General features: G+C 48.2%; 4 protein-coding genes and 1 pseudogene across 5 annotated transcripts; 2 read left to right on the top strand and 3 right to left on the bottom strand.

Annotated features, from left to right (window-relative positions):
• Positions 1–891: 891 nt before the first annotated feature.
• Positions 892–8,531, top strand: LOC117899631 (transcription elongation factor SPT6). The gene is made up of 6 exons (XM_034809831.1): positions 892–1,049; positions 1,233–1,317; positions 1,868–2,097; positions 2,167–2,286; positions 2,358–2,515; positions 2,596–8,531. Exons 1-6 carry the CDS (start codon positions 1,011–1,013, stop codon positions 7,538–7,540), a joined length of 5,577 nt encoding a protein of 1,858 aa, XP_034665722.1. The 5' UTR covers positions 892–1,010; the 3' UTR covers positions 7,541–8,531.
• Positions 8,532–8,840: 309 nt separating this feature from the next.
• On the top strand, positions 8,841–10,557 carry LOC117903686. The gene is made up of 3 exons (XM_034816024.1): positions 8,841–8,959; positions 9,021–9,216; positions 9,280–10,557. Exons 2-3 carry the CDS (start codon positions 9,022–9,024, stop codon positions 10,492–10,494), a joined length of 1,410 nt encoding a protein of 469 aa, XP_034671915.1. The 5' UTR covers positions 8,841–8,959; position 9,021; the 3' UTR covers positions 10,495–10,557.
• Positions 10,558–12,483: 1,926 nt separating this feature from the next.
• LOC117903687 (probable cytochrome b5) lies at positions 12,484–14,382 on the bottom strand. Of its 2 annotated transcripts, none has more exons than XM_034816025.1 (4): positions 14,195–14,380; positions 14,027–14,115; positions 13,878–13,946; positions 12,484–12,959 (listed from the first exon to the last, which is right to left on the bottom strand). In XM_034816025.1, the coding sequence occupies exons 1-4, from the start codon at positions 14,300–14,302 to the stop codon at positions 12,869–12,871; spliced, it is 357 nt and encodes a 118-aa protein (XP_034671916.1). In that variant the 5' UTR covers positions 14,303–14,380; the 3' UTR covers positions 12,484–12,868. The 2 variants fall into 2 exon arrangements, with proteins under 2 accessions (XP_034671916.1, XP_034671917.1); XM_034816026.1 differs by lacking the exon at positions 12,484–12,959 and adding an exon at positions 13,054–13,156 and having other exon boundaries at positions 14,195–14,382.
• Positions 14,383–14,904: 522 nt separating this feature from the next.
• On the bottom strand, positions 14,905–18,554 carry LOC117903684 (annotated as a pseudogene).
• A 730-nt stretch (positions 18,555–19,284) lies between these two features.
• On the bottom strand, positions 19,285–22,641 carry LOC117903685 (DNA topoisomerase 3-beta). Its single transcript, XM_034816023.1, has 5 exons — positions 22,238–22,641; positions 21,387–22,134; positions 20,266–21,316; positions 19,799–20,192; positions 19,285–19,735 (listed from the first exon to the last, which is right to left on the bottom strand). The coding sequence occupies exons 1-5, from the start codon at positions 22,326–22,328 to the stop codon at positions 19,392–19,394; spliced, it is 2,628 nt and encodes an 875-aa protein (XP_034671914.1). The 5' UTR covers positions 22,329–22,641; the 3' UTR covers positions 19,285–19,391.
• Positions 22,642–23,597: the final 956 nt, after the last annotated feature.

The raw sequence follows: 23,597 nt of genomic DNA, 5'->3' as shown, positions 1-23,597 counted from the left end.
ATACCTTCTGATTTCTTAAATTAAAATCTAATGCTATCCATAGCATTGAACCTAATATTTTATACGGCAATTAAACAATTTTCTGCAAGATTGGCTAAGGCACGTAATTTGCAGTACTTTTAAAATATTCAGATTATCGTTACAAAGGCTGCATCCATAGACAGAATGAACTAGTTCACCAAATGTGTACTGTACTGCCTCCAATGCGCTGCGGACGTTTGTTATCGTTTGCAACATAAATTGTATGGGCCAGCCACATGCTGCGAGCAACATTATGCTACCCTTGGGGGTAAAGATATCCTCGAATTGGGGAAGTTTTTTAGTTTTTTAAATTCAAAAACAAGTCATTTGTGTTTGAGATCCATCTCAACCAAATTTTGCAGATTAAATATACCGATAATGTATTTAGATCGATATATACAAAGAAAACATATGAAACGGTTAAAAAAATGTCAGTCCAAGATATAGACATTGTTAAAGCTTAAGAGCAGATTGGAAAACATAGTTGTAATATTAATAAATGAAATTAGGGTATACAAAGGAGCATAGCATACCATACCACCGTTTGACATGCAACAAGTTGTTAAATTACGCAATATTCCATTCCCACTTTAGTTTTTATTTTGATTCATATATTTTAAACAATTCGATAAAAGAAGGTCATAAAAAGTAGCCAATCTGGTTAAAAATGTTTTCATAAATCGGTACTGAGTTGTAGTTTTAGTGCTAAGAGTCCAAACCAGCTAATAAAATTAAATATAACATCAAATTCGAGGAAAATTATTTAAGATTTACGGTATATTTGATGTGCCGGTATACATAGTTATATTTCGGTATAGTTTTGAGGGTCGTGTGGTATATTTGATCGATAAACGGGCACACTCCACTTCTGCGTCTAGTAGTTTTTTTTTATGTGACAATTGTGACACTGAAAATAAGTTTTTGCTTTACTTAGTCATATTCGTTTTTAAGCAACTAGAAAACTAGTTTAATTTTTAATTTTGTTCAGAATGTCGGAATTTTTGGACTCTGAGGCGGAGGAATCAGAGGTAAGCAATGCATTCCGGCTAATTCGGCACATCATTTGTGGCGTTTTGCACGCCTCGCGTTTTGTGTTGTAGCCGCCGCGCTTAAATGTATATAGGCTCATTTATATACATTTCTACTATATAAATGCGTGCATGCGAGTGGGCACATATTAATAAATTGCTTTTCCATGTTTTTTTTTACAGGAAGAAGAGGAACTGGATATAACTGAAAGGAAGAAGCTAAAAAAGCTGAAAGCCGTTGTATCTGACAGCAGTGAAGAGGAGGAAGGTGCGTCTCTCTATCCCTCTCTATCTCACTAGATACCCCAACACACAAAGCCAACACACACAGCCGCAAACCACCCGCCATATCTATAGAGTTGGGCCACCGTAAAAACAAAAACAAATTGTGATGCATGTAATGCACCCGCACACCCCCCCTTCATGCATCTTTGCATCTGCAGGAGAAGACAGCCTTCAGCTTCTTAATAGAATATCCAATGGAATCATGCATCCCCCCTCACTGAAAACAGTTTTATGTTTTTGGTTTCTCTTTTCGTTGATTTGCATTTGTTTACAACATTGAGGTTAGGTTGTGTATGGCTTAATCGCACTTTGCAGTGAGAGAAGGGAAATCTTTGGACGAATGTAACTTGAAGATGTAAACAATTCTACTGGCTTTACTTACATATGTTTCTGCATATTCTAGTATTTATTGGGGCATACCCAAATCACAAGGAAGCCCCATATTGTTAGGAATATACCCAGAGCTACATATGTATGTCCCCATGTTGTGTTGAGCTATTTTCAACCGTTCTATTCTCTTTTTATTTGATTAGATGACGAAGAACGGCTGCGAGAGGAGCTTAAAGATTTAATCGATGACAGACCCATTGAGGAGGAGGACGGCAGCGGCGATTCCGACACTGCCAGCGGCGGCGATGATGACGAAGGCGGTGGCAGTGGCAAGAAGCGAAAGAAACATCAGGATGATGATCTTGATGATCGCCTCGAGGATGATGATTACGATCTGATTGAAGAGAATCTAGGGGTCAAGGTTGAGAGACGTGTAAGTAGCAAATATTCTATATTCGTATAGGATCTTTTTTAATATATAAATTCCATATTCCATATATAGAAACGTTTCAAGCGTCTGAGACGCATTCATGACAACGAAAGCGATGGCGAGGAGCAGCATGTGGACGAGGGTTTGGCCCGCGAACAGATTGCCGAACAGTTGTTTGATGAAAACGATGAGGTACGACACACAACCAATTCTCCACTCCACTGAGACCTTCCAAGCAAATACCTCTATTCATTTTCTTGTAGAGCGTTGAGCATCGCAGCGAGCGCAGTCCTCGGCATGGCGAGGCGGATGCCTTTGATGAAGAGGATACCGAGTCAGATGCCGATGATTTTATTGTGGATGACAATGGCCGTCCGATTGCCGAGAAAAAGAAGAAGAGGCGTCCCATATTTACAGATGCGTAAGTAGTACACACCCAAGAGAGGGTCTCTCCAAAGAGATTTTGATGGTAATTCTGTATTCTGTTTGTCCCACAACCAGATCACTGCAAGAGGGTCAGGATATTTTTGGTGTGGACTTTGATTATGATGATTTCTCCAAATACGAGGAGGATGAGTACGAGGATGACTCCGAGGGAGATGAGTACGACGAGGAAATGGCCGGCGGCGATGATCATCGTGTGAAAAAGAAGAAGGCCCTTAAAAAGAAGGTCGCCAAGAAGACAATCTTCGACATTTACGAACCGAGCGAACTGAAGCGCGGCCACTTCACAGATCTCGACAATGAGATACGCAAAACAGACATACCCGAGCGCATGCAGCTGCGACAGGTGCCCGTAACGCCCGTACCCGAGGGTTCAATGGAGCTGGACGACGAGGCCGAATGGATCTATCAGTATGCGTTCTGCAAGAATACCGTCTCCGAGCAGGAGAAGGCGGACAATCGTGAGAAGATGCGCAAGCCACCCACGGCCATAAAGAAGATCAAGCAGACCCTTGAGTTTATACGTAACCAGCAGCTGGAGGTGCCATTCATTGCCTTCTATCGGAAGGAGTACGTGAAGCCCGAACTGAATATCGATGATCTGTGGAAAGTCTACTACTTTGATGAGCGCTGGTGCCAGCTGAATGAGCGCAAGCGGAAGCTGAAAGTGCTCTTCGAGAAGATGCGACAGTTCCAGTTGGACACGCTCTGTGCGGACACGGATAAGCCACTGCCAGACGATGTACGGCTCATGCTGGACAGCGACTTTGAGCGGCTCAACGATGTCCAGTCCATGGAGGAGCTGAAGGACGTGCACATGTACTTTCTGCTCAACTATTCACACGAACTGCCCAAAATGCAGGCCGAACAGCGGCGTAAACTGCTGCAGGAGCGGCGTGAGAACCGCGCCAGGCGAAAGGCAGCCGCAGCTGAGAATGGCGATGATGTGGATGCTGTGCCCGTCGAAGTGGACGACGACGATGATCCGGAACTGATGCTTCAGGACGAACAGCTAAAGCAGGCGCCCAACAGCAGTCCCTATGCGGTGTTCCGCAAGGCTGGAATCTGTGGCTTTGCCAAACACTTTGGCCTCACGCCCGAACAGTTTGCGGAGAATCTGCGCGACAATTATCAGCGTAACGAGGTCACACAGGAGAGCTTGGGACCTCTGGAGCTGGCCAAGCAGTATCTTTCGCCGCGCTTCATGACCACCGATGAGGTGATGCATGCGGCCAAGTATGTGGTCGCCCGACAGCTAGCCCAAGAGCCACTGCTTCGCAAGACCATGCGCGAGGTGTACTTTGATCGAGCGCGTATCAACATCAGGCCCACAAAGCATGGCATGACCCAGATTGATGAGAACTCTCCGGTGTATTCGATGAAATATGTGGCCAAGAAGCCGGTGGGCGATCTCTTTGGCGATCAGTTCATCAAGCTGATGATGGCCGAGGAGGAGAAGCTGCTGGAGATCACCTTCCTCGAGGAGTTTGAGGGCAATGCCAATGCCAATGGCCCACCCGGTGACTATGTGGAGGAGGCGAAGGCCCTCTACAATCTCGATCAGTTCTCCAAGCATGTCCTCGAATGGAATGCCCTGCGCGCGGAGTGCGTACAGCTGGCCCTACAAAAATGGGTGATCCCTGACCTCATCAAAGAGCTGAGAGCCACCCTGCACGAGGAGGCGCAACAGTTTGTGCTGCGCTCTTGCACCGCCAAGCTGTACAAATGGATCAAGGTGGCCCCCTACAAGCCAGAGCTGCCGCAGGACTACAAATACGATGACTGGAGCACATTGAGGGGCATCCGAGTGCTCGGATTGGCCTACGATCCGGATCAAGCGGTGGCCGCCTTCTGTGCAGTGACCACGGTCGAGGGGGATATCTCCGATTATCTGCGTCTACCGAACATCCTCAAGCGCAAGAACTCGCACAATGCCGAGGAGAAGGCCCTGAAGCTCGCGGATCTCCGCAAGCTGTCGGATTTCATCAAATTAAAGAAGCCCCACATTGTGGTGATTGGTGCGGAGTCGAGGGAAGCCCAAATGATCCAGGCGGACATCAAGGAAATACTCAAAGACCTGGAGACCACCGAGCAGTTTCCGCCCATCGAGGTGGAGATCATCGACAACGAACTGGCCAAAATCTATGCAAACTCGAAGAAGGGTGAGTCGGACTTTAAGGAGTATCCGCCACAGCTGAAGCAGGCCGTTTCGCTGGCCCGCAAAATGCAGGATCCGCTGGTGGAATACTCGCAGCTGTGCGATGCCGATGATGAGATTTTGTGCCTGCGCTACCATCCGCTGCAGGAGCGTGTGCCACGCGATATGCTGCTGGAGTATCTTAGCCTGGAGTTTATCAATCGCACGAGCGAGGTGGGCCTGGACATCAATATGATGGTCCAGAATTCGCGCACCGTCAACCTTCTGCAGTACACGTGCGGTCTGGGGCCGCGCAAGGGCCAGGCGCTGCTGAAACTACTGAAGCAGAGCAATCAGCGGCTGGAGAATCGCACGCAGCTGGTCACCGTCTGCCATTTGGGGCCGAAGGTGTTCATCAACTGCAGCGGCTTCATCAAGATCGACACCAGTTCGCTGGGCGACAGCACGGAGGCGTATGTGGAGGTGTTGGATGGCTCGCGCGTCCATCCGGAGACGTACGAGTGGGCCCGAAAAATGGCCATTGATGCGATGGAGTACGATGATGAGGAGACCAATCCGGCGGGTGCCCTCGAGGAGATACTCGAGTCGCCGGAGCGTCTCAAGGATCTCGATCTGGATGCATTTGCCGTCGAACTGGAGCGTCAGGGCTTCGGCAGCAAGAGCATCACACTGTATGACATCCGAAACGAGCTGAGTTGCCTGTACAAGGACTATCGCTCGCCATACCAGAAGCCCAGCGCCGAGGAGCTCTTCGATCTCCTCACCAAGGAGACGCCCGATTCCTTTTACGTCGGCAAATGCGTATTGGCCAAGGTCTCGGGCTTCACCTATCGCCGGCCCCAGGGCGAGCAGCTGGACAATGCCAATCCCGTGCGCATTGAGAACACGGGCAGCTGGCAGTGCCCCTTCTGCCACAAGGACGACTTCCCCGAGTTGTCGGAAGTGTGGAATCACTTCGATGCCAACTCCTGTCCCGGCCAGGCCTCGGGAGTGCGAGTACGGCTGGATAATCACCTCCCCGGCTTCATACACATCAAGAATCTGTCCGACAAGCCAGTACGCAACCCCGAGGAGCGTGTCCGTGTTTCCCAGATGATCCATGTGCGGATAATCAAGATCGATATTGATCGCTTCTCCGTCGACTGCTCCTCAAAGACGGCGGACCTCAAGGACGTGAATAACGAGTGGCGGCCGCGACGCGATGCCTTCTATGATTTTGTCACAGAGGAGCTGGACAATCGCAAGGTGACGGATGCCAAGGAAAAGGCTCTCAAGCGCAAGACGTATGCGCGACGTGTGATTGCCCATCCGTGCTTCTTCAACAAGTCCTATGCAGAGGTCATTGCCATGCTGGCGGAGGCCGATCAGGGCGAGGTGGCGATGCGTCCCAGCAGCAAATCGGCGGCACACTTGACAGCCACATGGAAGGTGACCGATGACATTTACCAGCACATCGATGTCCGAGAAGAGGGCAAGGAGAACGACTACAGCCTGGGGCGCAGCCTCTATATCGGCACCGATGAGTATGAAGATCTCGATGAGATAATTGCCCGCTACATCAATCCCATGGCCGCTGCGGCCCGTGAGCTCATCCAGTATAAATACTACAAGAAGAATGCCACGCCAGCGAATGGCAATGAGCGTGAGTTTATGGAGCAGCTGCTGCGCGACGAGAAGGCCAAGGATCCCAAAAAGATTCACTATTTCTTTACCGCCTCGAAGAGCATACCGGGGAAGTTCCTGCTCTCGTATCTGCCCAAGACCAAGGTGCGCACCGAGTATGTGACGGTGATGCCCGAGGGCTATCGCTTTCGCGGCCAGGTCTTTGATTCCGTCAACAGTCTGTTGCGTTGGTTCAAGGAGCATTGGCTGGATCCCACCGCGTCGCCGGCAATCAACACACCCATGCATGGCATGCGACCGCCTTCGGCCACACACAACTCTGGCGGAGGAGGATCATCTGCCGGGCCCTACAGCATATCGGGCAGCATTGCGGGCAGCGTGTCCGGGGGCACACCGCGCAGCGGCATGAGCAGCTCGGACATACGTGGCAGTGGCGGCGGCGGTGGCGGCTCCAGTGCCTACTCCATATCGCATTCCATTGGCGGCGGTGGCGGTTACGGCTCCTCTGCTGCAGCGGCCGCTGCACACTATGGCACCTCAGCGACGCCATCGTTTGGCGGCGCCGCGATCAACACCCCTTACACGCCCAGCAGCCAGACGCCGTTCATGACGCCGTACACGCCGCATGCCTCACAGACGCCACGCTACGGCCACAATGTACCCAGCCCAAGTTCACAGTCATCGAGCAGCCAGCAGATGCGCCATCATCATGGACACTATGGGAGTGGCAGTGGGAGTGGCGGCACCCCAAGGAACTATTATGATATGGGTGGTGCTGCTGCTGGCGGAGGCTACAACAGTGGCCAGCCGCAACAGCAGCAGCAGCATCAACATCAGCAGCAACGTGCCAAAGAGAGCCTCGACTGGCAGCTGGCCAACGATTCCTGGGCCCGCCGTAGGCCTCCACAACAGCAGCAACAGCCACCACATCAGCAGCAGCAGGCGCAGCAAACGGCGATGGGAATGGGCATGAACATGGGCTTGGGTATGAATATGGGTCTAGGAATAAACCTCGGGTACAGCGTCTCTGGGACGACGCCCACCAATGAGTACTCGACGGGCACCAGGAATGCTGGTGCTGCCGCTGGTATTGGCGGTGCTGGTGCTGGTGCCGCCATATCCTCGTCCAAAGCAGCATCGGTGCGTAGCACGCCGCGCACAAATACCTCGCCGCACTCCATGAATCTGGGCGACTCGACGCCGCTCTACGATGAAAACTAATGAGATCCTGTGTGGCGGCTCCTAAATGCCAATGCTACAACAACAACAAAACAACAACAACTACTACACTCTACAGTCAACACTCAAAAGGGCATGGGAAGGGGATTCGGACCAGCCTGTTGTCCCACTGTCCCACCATAAATTCCGCAAAACTCTTAAACTATTTGTAGAACATAAACAAACAAAAACAAAAACCAAGGACAGATAATTCATCTCACCTGAAGAAGTGAAATTAACTAAAATTAATATAAAAATTCGCGATAGACTATCGTTTAAGCGCGATCTACTTATCGATCATTGATCGATATTCAACGAACATTTTGATCGCGACTGCAATTTGTCAACTGAAATGAAATTCTAAGATGATGTTTAAGACGATGGGCGGACAAAAATAAATTACAATTTTTTTCTGACCAGAAAATAAATACAAACCGAATATTTAGAATTATACATACACTTTGGATTAGATTTTAAGGGTCTTGCAGCATCCCCAAAACCATAAGAGGCCACAGTTAACCTTTGGCAATTGATATTTTCCCCTAAGTATTTCTTAACTGGAAAACGATGTACTGTAGGCGCGCTAGAAAGATTTATTTGTGTGTGTTTGACCAAAGAAAAGGCTTCCCCAAAAGAGTATTTGAAGAACGTTTTTTGGTTACCATTCTGATGGTAGGATACTGATACCCCCCGGCACGGACCATAGAAATATGCCATGGACATGGGCTATAAGGATAGGGATGGAGCAATAACTAAATAAGTAGATTGTCTGTTAACAAAAGCAGCCATTTAGTAAATGTTCCTCTCAATTTATTTGTCTTTACGCCAAACGATGTTGCAATAAATATACATACATACATAAGATTAAGACAATTTCTTTGAATTTTTCATTGATTTGTAAATACTGATTATGTCAGGTACAGAAAGAACCACTCTATTTCTCTCTTGCAGTGTGGCTTGGCTTCTAAGAGTGACAAATACAAAGTTAAGAATATTCCATTGGCTTGTTTTTACTCAATATACTGTCTTTCTTCCAGCGTGGCTTAGCCGTAAGGTTGTCTGTTTATGTCCCGAATCAGTAAATAAGTGCAAAACACATCTAAAAGGGTTAAGAAGGAAAGTGATGATACAAAGGAGAGAAAGGGAGTCAGTAACATAAAGTATAACTATCTAAAATAAGAATACCTATAAAAGACAGATCCTAAATGGTTTATGCTAAGAATAATTTGATCTAAAAAGCGGAGGTGTACAGACGATTGCTGGTACGACAACTTTTTTTGGGTAAATCTAGTTAGTTTTGTGGAACAGATCAGTGTCTCGGTTTGTGGAAAACTTCAGTCCAAGACTGACTCTGTGCTGGAAACAATTATTGCTATAGTAAACATTTTATATAAATACATATCCCATATCCCAGTCAATCAGGTAAGTGCGAAGTGCTTTCCCCATTGATATTTTTCGGCTATGCTAAGCCATACTATTGCAGCATGTACGAGTGCACCATATGTGGAGAGACGAAGGAATCTGTTAACAATCCGGAGTACGACTTCCGTCGTCCAAGTACCAGCCCAGAGGAGCGTACCGTAGTGGGTTCCTCCGACTATTGCAGCAAATGTCAACAGCTCAGCTTCTTTGTCAACCTGGAGGATAGTGATGATGAAAATAATGATGAAAAGAATGCGGTAAGCCATCAGCAAACACCAAGAAGTTTCAAATCAAACCCAACTCACTCCCTCCATCCGCAGCCCGACTGGGTCCACCAAGGCTTCAAGCAGACCGTTGAGGGTACTTCCACTTGGGATTCTCAACATGCCTATCCGAGTCGACCGCCAGAGGTGCCGGTCCTGCAGAAACGCCATTATATGCGGCAGAAGAAGGCTCCATTGACTACACCAACTCGATGCGAGAAGCAGCAACACCCTGAGCTGGCGAAGAAGACTTCTTTGACCGATTTAGCACAGGGGAAGCAGCTTGCCCGGACAGAAAGCGGCACGACCAGAAAGCGGCGCGACCAGTCGAACTCCCCGACTTTGGAGCAATTGCAGCGTAAAATCAAGAGGAAGCGCAAGCTAATGAAGAAACTGCTCAAGATTCAACAGCTCATGGTGCATCTCGGGTGGCAGAGTCGTATGGAGTGGCGCCGCAAGAAGCGTCAGCCTGTTGGTGCTCTCCACGTTCTTCACCAAAAACGGAAGAAATCAGAAGGAGATGTGGATGTGGATGCCGGCAAAGGCATCACTTCAAGATGCATTCAACAGCAAAAAGGCCACAAAGTGGAGGCCGACCTGCCCAAGTCCATCGTGCAACGTTGCAACTACGAGCTAAGCTTCCCGAATCCACGCCTAGCCACAGGCATGCCAGCATGGCCAGCCAAATCCCAATTCCGCACGGTTCTCAATGACCAGGAGATCCAGCAGGCACTTAAGGAGATGTTGCAGAAGGTTGCCCACTCGTTACAGAAAGCGAAGAAGAATCCCGATGCGGATAGCCAGGGCCCAGTCTTTGTTTCGGGCATACTCAGCCATATACTGAAATATTATAGCGCGTTGCCCATCGATCGGATGCGCTTGCGGCAGAGCATGACCTTCTTCTTGGACCCAAACGAGATGCGGCGCAATCATGCCAAGTGCCAACAGACTGTCGGTGTACAGCGAAAGGGCGACCAGCTGCAGCAACTGATAGCCGTTGGGCCCCGCCGGACCGGCAGCTCTTTGGGACAGGGCGATCAAAAGGATGAGGACTCGAAGGAGATGCTACTCCTATGGCTGACCACCTTGAATCCAACTGATAAGCGCATCTTTGGCACACTCGCTGTACGTGCCACAGACCGCCCCGACTCCATAATGATGGTCACTGCCCGCACCTACGACTGTCTCGATTTGGGCGCTCTCTTTGACGTTCTAGAGCGCCCACCCAAGAAACGCAATGAATTGATAGCAATTCAAATTCAATTCCATTAGAAAAATGGAATCTTCTTGCATCTGTTGTGCCGATACACCAAATATTTTCAGACTCAAAATTGTATGTGTTCTTTTATGGAAACATATATAAAGATCTTTTGTTCACTTTTAGTCCAAATATATGTAAAATCTAGGTGTTGAATGCACAACCAGGTGATGCAGGTCATAATTCATATATTTTTCATCTAGGAAACCACCAAGAAGTTGGTTATCGGTCACGGTGCTCACCCAAAGACAATTTCAACGCTCTTCCAGTGGGGCTTGGCCTCTCTAGCTCTTTACCTCCATATCCCACTTTTCCACTCGATTTGTTTTGAAACTCAATCACACACTCTAGGGCATTTCAGTTTTCTCACACTTTTGGCACAAGCTAGAACTCGTTTTTGTAGAAATTCCCACCAGTTTTTTACCCTTAAGAAAGCAACATGTACGAGTGCACCAGATGTGGCCACAAAAAGGGGGCACTCAGCTCTATGGCTGATTACGACTTTCGTCGCTGGAGGACACATGGCTCTGCAGAGTGTCCCATTGAGGTACTTGGGCGGGAGGACATTTGCGGTGTCTGCCGTTGCCTCTGTTTCTTTGCCATCGTCGACGACTGCGAGCTGGAACCTCTGCATGGGCAGGTGTCCCCCGGTACTCTGGATGCGGATGCCATCGCCGTTGATCAAATGAAAACGGACTCAGAAACGAACACAATGGATCCAAGAGACGAGATGGTAGGCGAAATGGGCACTCCCCAGGTCATTCGTTCGGCGAGACGACTGGACAATTGGGCCATTCACTGCATGGATCCGCATGATAATTTCTGCTGCAGTGCTGCAAAAACGGAACCCAGTAGCAATCTGCAACAGCAGACACATTGCCAGCTCGGCACGCAGGTGGGACGATGTTTGGATTCCGATTCAGATACCGATTCAGAGGACTCGGACGACGTGCTGGGTGAGAAGATCGTGCGTTGTTGCAGGAACTTCCAGCTGGGCACAATAACGGAGAAGGAACTGCCCAGAGGACTAACCTTTGCTGACTTCAGGCATGTGCAATGCGGTCCTGGTCCAGCTCCCATTGACGAAATAGAAATCGACGGCGACGACAACGATAACCGGCCGGAGACTTCTTCCCAGGCCATGAGACGAAATCCTGGCCGCTTCCAGCTAGATGCCTCTAAGGGCTACATGGAGGCAATCAATCTGCCTTCCGAAGCAAAAAAGGAGACGACCCTGAAGGACAAGCACAGCTTCGTTGAAAGTGGCTTGGACGAACTGCAGGAGCCGCCCGGCGGCTCATTCGCAGCTCTCTCTGATTCTGAGCACACTGCCGAAATCGAGCGTCAGGTTGAGCATGCCATATCGTCGCAGCTACAAGACGTTCCAGATCAGTCATACAAGGCGGAGGATGATCAGGAGGCAGCCACTCCTGGACCTGAATCTGCATCTGCATCTGGATCCACACAAGGTCAGAATTAATTTTGAAAAAACAGAAAGCTGTCTGAAGTTCTGTCTGAACTACCTAAAAACTATATCTATAACCATTATTCCTGGATAAAATTAAGCCGTACAATATTAAAAACATTTATTATATATAAATTCGGAAGACAAAGTCGAAGAAACTGTACAAGATTTCTCGTATCAATATATATTCCGAAATTTTTGAATATTTAAAGGCAGAATACAATTTCTCATGCCACAGCGCACGCGGTCTCTGGCTCAGTCTCTCACAGAGCACACTCTTCCCCGTTCAGTAAAGCAGCCACTGCAGTGGCGAAGAGAGTGAGATATAACGGATGTTACTTCGTTGGTGCGAAGAGGGAGAGAGAGGTACAGAGATGCTGCTTGGGTATTTGTCATTAGGTGAAGAGATGATAGGCGAAAGTGCAGTAATATTTGTACATTTATACTGACTGAGCACCAGTTATCGAGGTGTTATTACATTTCGAGTAACGTAACCACCTCTGCGTTAAAGCACAATAGAAAGAAGAGAAGAAGAATGTGCGTGGCTTACCCTTTGTGTACAAAACGAGTACATGGTTTATTGAATGAAACATTGAACATTTTTGTACTAAAGAAAGAACTTTGACTATAGACACTTATAGATGGAGAGATAGACAGATAGAAAGGTAGTTGTTAAGATAGATAGATATCTTGCTCTCCCTCTCTCTCACTTGGACTTGCGATGGCTTTATAGAGTTATATTAAATCTCAAAAATTAATGCTATGTATGCATACACGGGTACTTGTTGAGTTTTTTTCTTTGCAAACGACACAAAAATAATGACATTATTGTACAATATCCAAAATGCGGGCATTAAAACTCCCAATTGTTCCAATGGCGGCGGAATGAAAGGAGCATTAGAGCTATCAGACAGTAAGGATGGTTACTGCTTGGGTCCTCCTCCTCGCTTGATCACATAGATAAGTGCAAAGCCCAGAATAATAGCACCCAGCGCCAGTCCCACGTGTGCGCATCTGTTTGAATTGGCAAATAGGAAATATGTTTACACAGTTTAGGAAATATAATTTTTAAATATGGTAAGTATAGGCTTTGGGGTGGGACTCTAAGGACTCTTGTGGTGGGTTAATGCAGGATGCAACATTGCTTGGGCGCGGTGGGAAGAGCATTACTGGAACTGCCTTCACCAGTTTCTGTGGGCGTGGCACTAGTGCTGTGTTTGTAGTGGCGGAGAAACAAAAGAAAAGGCAAAAGAGAGTAGAAACACTTCGGACCTCGAAAGTTAAGTGATTAGTCAGAAAGTCAGTCGAAGTGATTTTGTGTTAGTAAATCAAGAATATAACTGATTACAAGTGCTCTGTTTGTGCTATAATTTAGTGTTACATAAATACACATGCAAAACTTACAGGTCCCTCTTCAATTTGTTAAAGTTTCGTTAGCTTTTGTAGAACTTTACTTTGGAGCATGAGAATGACTTAAATCTTGGGGAAAGAGCAAGCGATTTGTTATCAAATTTGTGAAAAATATAGAACCAAAACAAGCGCATTTCAGATCAACTAATAGGGCATACAGTACATGGTAAAGGAATGGGAAATGATTCTAATAGATCAAATAGTTTCTCAAGCGCCCTGTGGTGTGTGTTACATACAAATGCTGTAAGAAGGATTGGGAATATTACTGGCCACAGAATCTGTTACACAAGCATCTTCAATGGAATACTTTTAGAGACTATTGATTATATGCCAAAGACATGACAAGCCATCCGTTCGTGGACTGCGTCATGCAAGAAGATTAGTAAGGAGGGGGGAAGGCTGATGACGATGATGCTATTGCAAATGGGAATGAGGTTCTTGGTTTTATGGGTTTCTTCTACACATAATGAGCTGGCAGGCGTTCTTTTAGTTATCCTTGTTAAACTGCAGCTCGTTTCTCACCTTACTGGACTTTTCTTTTTGATATCAGCAGCTGCCAAATCGCCAATATAAAACTTCTTCAATATCTCCCTAAAAGAACAAAAAATCAAGAGACGCAAATTAGTGGGAGGAAATCGCTTGAAAGTGGTTGCATTTGGGTGCGTGCAGACCTGGCCTCTAGGCTGTGGCCCACCTCGATGAACTCCTTGGTGCCATCACGACCAGCCACATCGTCGAGGGTGTCCTCGCCACCGGGATGCTGAAAATTACATATAAATCAAAGTACATTTTGCTTTACTCCAATCAGCCAGCAAAAAAAAAACAATCTCCGCTTTTACCTCAGACCGAAACTTGGTGACGTCATAGACTTTATTTTCGATAACTATCCAGAGATCATCAGACTTGTTGTGCTCCTTGACTGTAGCCAATGAAATTTCTTTTGCCATGTTTTAACACTTATTTAACTTGCTTCGCGAACCTGTTGACTTTTTCGTCTCGAATGGAAGGTCGAACAGCTGAGCCTATCCAGGGCTGGAGAGTGGTTGAATTTTCTGGACACCAGGGCCTCCGTGCACCATTCCAGATGAATCAGCAGTTTTCAGCCCAACTGACATATCAAATGTCTTTTTTTGAAAGAAAGATGGCATTAGCAGCAGTATAATCATAATTAATAGCCTTATTATTGAGTGCCACCACATTTAGACTCTTTATATGAAAGTTACAATGCATTAATCAAATTACACAAAACGATAACTTCAATTATCCAGCCCTCGACTGATATTTCACAAATCGATAATCAATTCCAAAGTTGCAACGCCTTGGCCGCCATTTCCGTCACCACAAATTGAACAGCTCGATCTCCCAGCGACTGCCTTTTCTCGGAATTGACCATGCCCAGGTACTTCCCATTACCCCACCAAAGAAAAACATCAGAACCTTACTCTTGAACACACAGATTTAACATTTTTTAATTGGTGGATATTACTTATACAGAATACATTCTTTACTGTTTCAAAGCCAATAACATAAACTACACGAATACAAGATCTTTTTTTTGAGATTATGCTGAGAAAATTTATTGAGCGCCACCGCGAAGACGCAGTACCAAATGCAAAGTAGACTCCTTCTGGATGTTGTAGTCGGACAAAGTACGTCCGTCCTCCAGCTGCTTGCCGGCGAAGATCAAACGCTGCTGATCTGGGGGAATGCCCTCCTTGTCCTGGATCTTAGCCTTGACATTCTCGATGGTGTCCGAGGGCTCAACCTCGAGGGTGATGGTCTTGCCAGTCAGGGTCTTCACGAAGATCTGCATGCCACCGCGCAGGCGGAGCACCAAATGCAAAGTAGACTCCTTCTGGATGTTGTAGTCGGACAAAGTACGTCCGTCCTCCAGCTGCTTGCCGGCGAAGATCAAACGCTGCTGATCTGGGGGAATGCCCTCCTTGTCCTGGATCTTAGCCTTGACATTCTCGATGGTGTCCGAGGGCTCAACCTCGAGGGTGATGGTCTTGCCAGTCAGGGTCTTCACGAAGATCTGCATGCCACCGCGCAGGCGGAGCACCAAATGCAAAGTAGACTCCTTCTGGATGTTGTAGTCGGACAAAGTACGTCCGTCCTCCAGCTGCTTGCCGGCGAAGATCAAACGCTGCTGATCTGGGGAATGCCCTCCTTGTCCTGGATCTTAGCCTTGACATTCTCGATGGTGTCTGATGGCTCAACCTCAAGGGTGATGGTCTTGCCAGTCAGGGTCTTCACGAAGATCTGCATGCCACCGCGCAGGCGGAGCACCAAATGCAAAGTAGACTCCTTCTGGATGTTGTAGTCGGACAAAGTACGTCCGTCCTCCAGCTGCTTGCCGGCGAAGATCAAACGCTGCTGATCTGGGGAATGCCCTCCTTGTCCTGGATCTTAGCCTTGACATTCTCGATGGTGTCTGATGGCTCAACCTCAAGGGTGATGGTCTTGCCAGTCAGGGTCTTCACGAAGATCTGCATGCCACCGCGCAGGCGGAGCACCAAATGCAAAGTAGACTCCTTCTGGATGTTGTAGTCGGACAAAGTACGTCCGTCCTCCAGCTGCTTGCCGGCGAAGATCAAACGCTGCTGATCTGGGGAATGCCCTCCTTGTCCTGGATCTTAGCCTTGACATTCTCGATGGTGTCTGATGGCTCAACCTCAAGGGTGATGGTCTTGCCAGTCAGGGTCTTCACGAAGATCTGCATGCCACCGCGCAGGCGGAGCACCAAATGCAAAGTAGACTCCTTCTGGATGTTGTAGTCGGACAAAGTACGTCCGTCCTCCAGCTGCTTGCCGGCGAAGATCAAACGCTGCTGATCTGGGGGAATGCCCTCCTTGTCCTGGATCTTAGCCTTGACATTCTCGATGGTGTCTGATGGCTCAACCTCAAGGGTGATGGTCTTGCCAGTCAGGGTCTTCACGAAGATCTGCATGCCACCGCGCAGGCGGAGCACCAAATGCAAAGTAGACTCCTTCTGGATGTTGTAGTCGGACAAAGTACGTCCGTCCTCCAGCTGCTTGCCGGCGAAGATCAAACGCTGCTGATCTGGGGAATGCCCTCCTTGTCCTGGATCTTAGCCTTGACATTCTCGATGGTGTCTGATGGCTCAACCTCAAGGGTGATGGTCTTGCCAGTCAGGGTCTTCACGAAGATCTGCATGCCACCGCGCAGGCGGAGCACCAAATGCAAAGTAGACTCCTTCTGGATGTTGTAGTCGGACAAAGTACGTCCGTCCTCCAGCTGCTTGCCGGCGAAGATCAAACGCTGCTGATCTGGGGAATGCCCTCCTTGTCCTGGATCTTAGCCTTGACATTCTCGATGGTGTCTGATGGCTCAACCTCAAGGGTGATGGTCTTGCCAGTCAGGGTCTTCACGAAGATCTGCATGCCACCGCGCAGGCGGAGCACCAAATGCAAAGTAGACTCCTTCTGGATGTTGTAGTCGGACAAAGTACGTCCGTCCTCCAGCTGCTTGCCGGCGAAGATCAAACGCTGCTGATCTGGGGAATGCCCTCCTTGTCCTGGATCTTAGCCTTGACGTTCTCGATGGTGTCTGATGGCTCAACCTCAAGGGTGATGGTCTTGCCAGTCAGGGTCTTCACGAAGATCTGCATGCCACCGCGCAGGCGGAGCACCAAATGCAAAGTAGACTCCTTCTGGATGTTGTAGTCGGACAAAGTACGTCCGTCCTCCAGCTGCTTGCCGGCGAAGATCAAACGCTGCTGATCTGGGGGAATGCCCTCCTTGTCCTGGATCTTAGCCTTGACATTCTCGATGGTGTCTGATGGCTCAACCTCAAGGGTGATGGTCTTGCCAGTCAGGGTCTTCACGAAGATCTGCATGCCACCGCGCAGGCGGAGCACCAAATGCAAAGTAGACTCCTTCTGGATGTTGTAGTCGGACAAAGTACGTCCGTCCTCCAGCTGCTTGCCGGCGAAGATCAAACGCTGCTGATCTGGGGAATGCCCTCCTTGTCCTGGATCTTAGCCTTGACATTCTCGATGGTGTCTGATGGCTCAACCTCAAGGGTGATGGTCTTGCCAGTCAGGGTCTTCACGAAGATCTGCATGCCACCGCGCAGGCGGAGCACCAAATGCAAAGTAGACTCCTTCTGGATGTTGTAGTCGGACAAAGTACGTCCGTCCTCCAGCTGCTTGCCGGCGAAGATCAAACGCTGCTGATCTGGGGGAATGCCCTCCTTGTCCTGGATCTTAGCCTTGACGTTCTCGATGGTGTCTGATGGCTCAACCTCAAGGGTGATGGTCTTGCCAGTCAGGGTCTTCACGAAGATCTGCATGCCACCGCGCAGGCGGAGCACCAAATGCAAAGTAGACTCCTTCTGGATGTTGTAGTCGGACAAAGTACGTCCGTCCTCCAGCTGCTTGCCGGCGAAGATCAAACGCTGCTGATCTGGGGGAATGCCCTCCTTGTCCTGGATCTTAGCCTTGACATTCTCGATGGTGTCTGATGGCTCAACCTCTAGGGTGATGGTCTTGCCAGTCAAAGTCTTCACGAAGATTTGCATGTTGGCTAAATGAGTGCGAGAAATTAAGAAAAGAAAATTGTAAGTGTATTTCTTTGTATAAATGGATACACACATATGCATTTATGTATGTATGTATGTATGTATGCTTTTCTGTGCAAGCAATGGCGCAGTTAGTTTTCTGCGCTGTGACCCAATTTACCGTTTACACAAAATAAAGCTGTCTAGTCTGGCAATCACACACACACACAATGACCGAGGGGTAATTTCCAATTTCTTTTTGTTTCGGATTTGAAGATACAAAATTATTTCACAATGATATATGTACAATAATTTCTAAGAATGACTAATCTAACTACAAAACAGACCCCACGTAAGGCGTACACACACACACACACACACACACACACACACACACACACACAGTTATACACAGGCGCAGTTTTTTTTTCTCTGCTGCACTTTGTACATATTCTTTGGCGAGGCCATTTTGATTGATTGCAGTTAAACGAACGAAAAAAAACCCATTAATTGACTTGCTTCTTCATATTGCTTTACTTACCTAATTTACGTTTGCAGCACAATTTATATTAATAACTATATTTCTTTTATTTTCCTTTTAATTAAATAGTCTTGCACTTTTTGAAATAATTACAAAAACTTGCTTAGGTCTGCGCTCTTCACAAAAATTTTCAGCTTTGAACCGTTTCTTGGCAAGTCAGTCGTATTTATACAGTGCAGCAAAAATGAATTGAATCGTGCTAGCTCGCTCACTCTCGGGCAATTTATTCTTTTGCTTATGCGTTGTTTGGCTATTGCTGGACTTTTATACTGCATGAAAATGTGATAAAAAGTTATCTGTTTTCAGGACTTTTGTGCGGGATGAAGGCCAATTAAATTGTTTTGCTAAATGTGTTGTATTAGCCATTTAAAATAAAATGCGTTGTGCATCAGCGCAGTCTAGTTGTCTCGCTCGCACCACTGCGTTGGTAGTTTACAACACTGACACAAGAATGACAGCTGCTGCTGCGCGTGCATATGTGGTTGTGGAAAATATGTATACATATATTTATATTATTTCTATATTTCCTTGTATTAGCAGATATGTAGTACATATGTACATACTTATGTACATCTGATGACGCCTCTTTGTTTGGCAAGTTAAATGACCTTTGTCTGTTTTGACGCCGCATGGGAGAGTTTGTCTTCGCTTTGGTCAACAGCCTCACCGACAAAAACATACACTTGTACTTAAACAAACACATTTGTACGTACATATGTATGTATGTATAAGCAGACGGCCATTTCCCCATAGCTCACACTATAAGTAATCAATAATGCGCCTGTGTCTGTGTGTGACTAACTGCATCTGGAAAGTTCCAGGGAACCAGCTTCCAGGCTGATGAAACCCCATACAACCAAATCGTCATTAATGTATACAAATTTCGCTTCATTTATTCGGGTTTCTTTTGTGGTAAATGCAATCTAGAGTCCCTTTCCGTTTCGCTGCTCTATTCCCACAGATGAGCAATCGACTTAAACGAAATACGCCGCCAGTTGGGCCATTTTGTCCTTGGGCGGTCCACGTCCACGTCCGCCGCGCCCACCACCCCCACCTCTGCCGCCAGCAGCCGCTTCCCCGCCAGCAGCAACAGCCCCAGCCACACCAGCGACACCACCGCGTCCACCCTTGCCACCGCGCGGTCCACCGCTGCGCACGGGCCTGGAGGCCACCGCCCGATGCTTCTCCACCAGATGCGAAAAGTCGCTGGAGCAGAAGACGCAGCCGATCTTCTCCTCGGTGCCATCCTTGAACTTTGACTTGTCCGATTTGTACACGACATTCACCTGCTGGGCGCCACACTCCGCGCACTTGGCCTCTGCAAGATAATAGATAGAAGTCAGGATGAGGATAACGATGTACGCTTGCCGCAGAGACTCACCTTCCACTGTGATCTTTGTGGCTCCCTTGAAGCAATTGATGATCACATCGCAGCGATTGCAGCCCAGCTTCCAGGTGGGTGCCAGGGTGCTGTCCAGTACAAGGATACCAGTGGGACATTCCACGCACCCTGAAATGCCCAGCGTGTTGAGGGAGTGGGGACAGGTGGCATGGGTGCAGGTGTTGCACCCACCCAGAGATGGCATATCGCTGAACGGCGGATGGTTGTAGCAGTAGGGGCAGAAGGGGAACGACTTCCCCTTGACGCCCGTCGAGAAGGCCAGCAGCTCGAAGTCATCCAGCGGGCACTTGAACTCGCGATACACCTTCACATTGCCATTGGGCAGGGCGTAGGTCTCATCGCAGTGCGAGCAGTACAGGCGAGCGGGTTTCGTCTGATGGGAGGCACAGAAGATGCAGCAAGATTATATGTATATTCTAGAGTCCACGGGCAGGGCAGCAACTCACCTGAATATACTTCATGTAGCGACGACATTTGCCACAACGTGAGTGTGCCTTCCCCGACTCGGCCAGCGGCGAGAAGGACACCTCAAAGAGGGCATCCATGCTGGCTATATTCTTCACATAAAACATAAACTTGAGCTTGAATATGGTGATGGCATGCCGCAGTACATCCTGAAAGTCGGCCGTGCCCTTGGCAATCAGCGTCAGCATGCGCTCCACCTCCGAGCGCATTGTCGGCAGCACCAGCTCCGGATCGATCTTTGTATAGCCATGGACCAGCACAATACCCAGCGTGGTGGGTATCAGCTTGCGTCCGTTCTCGATTCGCACATAATTGCGCTGGCAAATGTTATTAATGTGCACCGGTATGGATGCGTCCGTGCCGATGCCGTGCTGCTCCATGAGGGTGATCAGTTCTGCCTCGGTTAGGTAATCGGGCGGACCCGTTTGACTCTCGGCCAGCCGGACATCGTTGATGGCCACCTGGGTGCCCTGGACGAAGGGCGGCATTGGCTCGTCGCGTCCAAAGGCTAGCCAGGTCATCACCTTGGTGTAGCCCTGATCGAGCAGAACATTGGCCGTGCACGAAAACGTCTCCATGCCCACCTTCAGCTTGGCCGTTGTCGTGCGGTACTTCAGGTCACGCGATAAGGTGCCCATGAAATGGCGACAGATGAACTCGTAGACACGCCAGGTGTCGCGATCAAAGTCGCTGCGGTTGGCCAGCTTCATGGGCGTGATCGGTGGATGGTCGCCGGCATCTTTGCCCTTGCGCGGCGCCTGGATGTCACCCAGAATCAAGCGGGCCTCATCCCCAAAGTCACCAGATGGCTGCAGCACGCGCAGCACTGCGGGCAAATCAAAGTTCTCCGGATACTGATTGGTCTCCGTACGTGGATAACTGACATATCCCTGGGTGTACAGACGTTCGGCTATTTGCATCGCCTGAAAGGGACCAATGCCCAGGCCCGAGCTGCAAATTCGCATCAGTTCGACGGTATTGAGGGCCAGCGGTTTGCTTTTGAACGCCTCCTTGCTGCTGACGCTCTCCACGCTGAGATAGTGGGAAAAAAGAAAGTAATGAATGGATGGAGCTATAGTGGCATAGCTGATGGCGCTCTTACGTGGCCTCCTTGTGCTCCTTGACGCGATTAAGCAGCATGATGGCAATGTCCTTCTTGAAAACACGTCCACGGCCCCACTCCAGCGTGAACTCGGGCTGGCCGGCGAGCATCTGCAAGTACCAGAAGCTCTCCGGCTTAAAGGTCTGTATATCGTCGTGCCGCTTCACACAGAAGCCCAGGGTGGGCGTCTGACAGGGGCCGTACGAGATGAGCGAGGAGTCCAGGTCGCCGTAGCGATCCTGAAAGAACCTCGTTTGGAACCGCGTGAAGGCACAGCCGATGCGCAGATCCAGCTCCTGGCGGGCATCCACAGACTTGGCCTCGTTCTCGTTGGGATGGCCCAGCGTCTCCATGGCGCCCTTGATATCCTTGTCGGTGATGGCCGAGAAGTGAGCCCGATATGTAACCTGCTTGCTATACACGTTACTAATGACACCCTGGACAGCGTCCATCACCTCAAAGCAAATGTTCTCGCCCTCCTTGTCGCAATCGAGCCAGAGGACCAGATATTCGCAGCCGCGCGCCTCATGCGCCAGGAACGTGCGCATGTGCTGCTTGGGGCTGGTCTCTTTCTTCTCGGTGGGACAACCGAAGAGCTCCACGGGATCCACCTTGTCCCAGGAGTTGTATTTGCTTGTGAAATCCAATGACATCACATGCCCGCACACCGACGTCATGCGAAAATGGACGGTGCCCTCGTTGCGGAAGGTGCCGGTCCACTCGTGGGTGGAGCAGCCATTGCCAGTGCCTGCAAAAACACAGCAGAAACGTTAGGGAGTGGCGGACAAGGACTAGGACCGGGACCGGGACCAGGCCACGCCACGCCAGCCGGTAAACTTTTGATAACGAACCTCTTTTCACCGTACAGCGTCCGTTGGAGAGGATCGTGGCCAAAGAGGCGGCCAGCGAGGGCTTCTCCGCCACCATCAGCACATTCTTCATGGCCTAAATATAATTGATGACTTTTTCGTGAGCTGCGAAGATTCCTCTATTTCCTTCTCTGTCTCGCGCATGGGATGAACCTGGTTGAGCAGCCGTTTGCCGGTTCGGTTCGGTTCGTTTCGTTTCGGACGTCGTTTCCGTCTTTCGTTGCCTTCGTTTGTGGGACTTGATTGACCAAGAGCGGAGTTGTGCGTGGTTGCTTTAGGAACGCCCACTCATGAGATTTGTTTATGATCAATATTGCCGTTTAACCAAATGTTTTCGCAAAAAAAAAATAAATTTCGGATACGCTTAGAGATGTGCAATGCCTCGATAAATTTGTTTGTTTAGATAGATTTGTTTATTATCGAAATTATCGATAAATATACCGTCAGAGCCTCGTAAATATTCCAAAATATACGGTTGCATTTTCAAAATATACTGTAAATTAACCTTAGTCTTAAATGCAATTCCTCGACTTTGATGTTCCATTTGATATTACCAGCTAGTTAGGAGTCTCCGCGCTTAAACTATAATTTTATCCGATTTATCGATCAATTCTCCAGAAGAGTGGCTAGTTTTCACGACTTCCTTTTATTGGAATGTTTCCAAATTATGTTTAAAACTAAAAAGGTCAACGAGGTGGGAACGGAATGCAACGTCATTTGACAATTTGTTGCTTGTCACCAGGTAAGTATAATATAGTATGGGCATTTGTATACCCTATTTCCATAAATTAATATTAACATTTAATTTTCAAAGCTGCTCTCAAACAATAATAATGACTTTATCTTAGACTGACATGTTTTAACCTTTTCATATGTCTTCTATGTATATACATATGTAATTTTGTCTTTGAGTTTGAGTCTAGGCTTTGGCCAGCCAAGTCCAAGTAAATCCTAAGTAAACATGGAAAGTACTCGAGCACGCAGGTTGCTATTGATCTGTTTGACCTTAACAGCATTGCATTGTACAACATGCAATATAGCATATATAGGATTTACCAAACATCCCAACCATAAGGGGACATGCATTCATTTATTCTAAATATTTAAAAAAGTCTTTTGATCTGCATTAACTAACCCGATGCCATTTCAAAAACCGATACTTCGATAAATATAAAATTATTCTCCCATTGGCGCCACCTGTTCACTCTTTTCCAACTATCTGGCACGCTTATTACATGACGATCTGGCAAATCTGCTCGGGGCGTTATTTTTTTATTTGAATCTGTGTTTGCCAATACGTGCAATTTTTCGAATTCCATTGTCTTGCGTGAGGTGTTTCGTT

Source organism: Drosophila subobscura, chromosome A (assembly GCF_008121235.1).
Source record: "Drosophila subobscura isolate 14011-0131.10 chromosome A, UCBerk_Dsub_1.0, whole genome shotgun sequence".
In the NCBI taxonomy this organism is placed as follows: Eukaryota; Metazoa; Arthropoda; class Insecta; order Diptera; family Drosophilidae; genus Drosophila; species Drosophila subobscura.
This window is presented reverse-complemented; position numbering and strand designations above follow the sequence as displayed.

Coding starts and splice junctions, on each gene's coding strand:
- LOC117899631 (XM_034809831.1), top strand. CDS start 1,011: ATGTCGGAATTTTTGGACTCTGAGGCGGAGGAATCAGAG. Junction 1,050..1,232: donor CTGAGGCGGAGGAATCAGAG/GTAAGCAATGCA, acceptor TTTTTTTTACAG/GAAGAAGAGGAACTGGATAT. Junction 1,318..1,867: donor CAGCAGTGAAGAGGAGGAAG/GTGCGTCTCTCT, acceptor TTATTTGATTAG/ATGACGAAGAACGGCTGCGA.
- LOC117903686 (XM_034816024.1), top strand. CDS start 9,022: ATGTACGAGTGCACCATATGTGGAGAGACGAAGGAATCTGTTAACAAT. Junction 9,217..9,279: donor ATAATGATGAAAAGAATGCG/GTAAGCCATCAG, acceptor CTCCATCCGCAG/CCCGACTGGGTCCACCAAGG.
- LOC117903687 (XM_034816025.1), bottom strand. CDS start 14,302: ATGGCAAAAGAAATTTCATTGGCTACAGTCAAGGAGCACAACAAGTCT. Junction 14,116..14,194: donor TCACCAAGTTTCGGTCTGAG/GTAAAAGCGGAG, acceptor TGTAATTTTCAG/CATCCCGGTGGCGAGGACAC. Junction 12,960..13,877: donor AAAAAGAAAAGTCCAGTAAG/GTGAGAAACGAG, acceptor CAATTCAAACAG/ATGCGCACACGTGGGACTGG.
- LOC117903685 (XM_034816023.1), bottom strand. CDS start 22,328: ATGAAGAATGTGCTGATGGTGGCGGAGAAGCCCTCGCTGGCCGCCTCT. Junction 21,317..21,386: donor AAGGAGCACAAGGAGGCCAC/GTAAGAGCGCCA, acceptor CCACTATCTCAG/CGTGGAGAGCGTCAGCAGCA. Junction 19,736..19,798: donor CACAAAGATCACAGTGGAAG/GTGAGTCTCTGC, acceptor ATTATCTTGCAG/AGGCCAAGTGCGCGGAGTGT.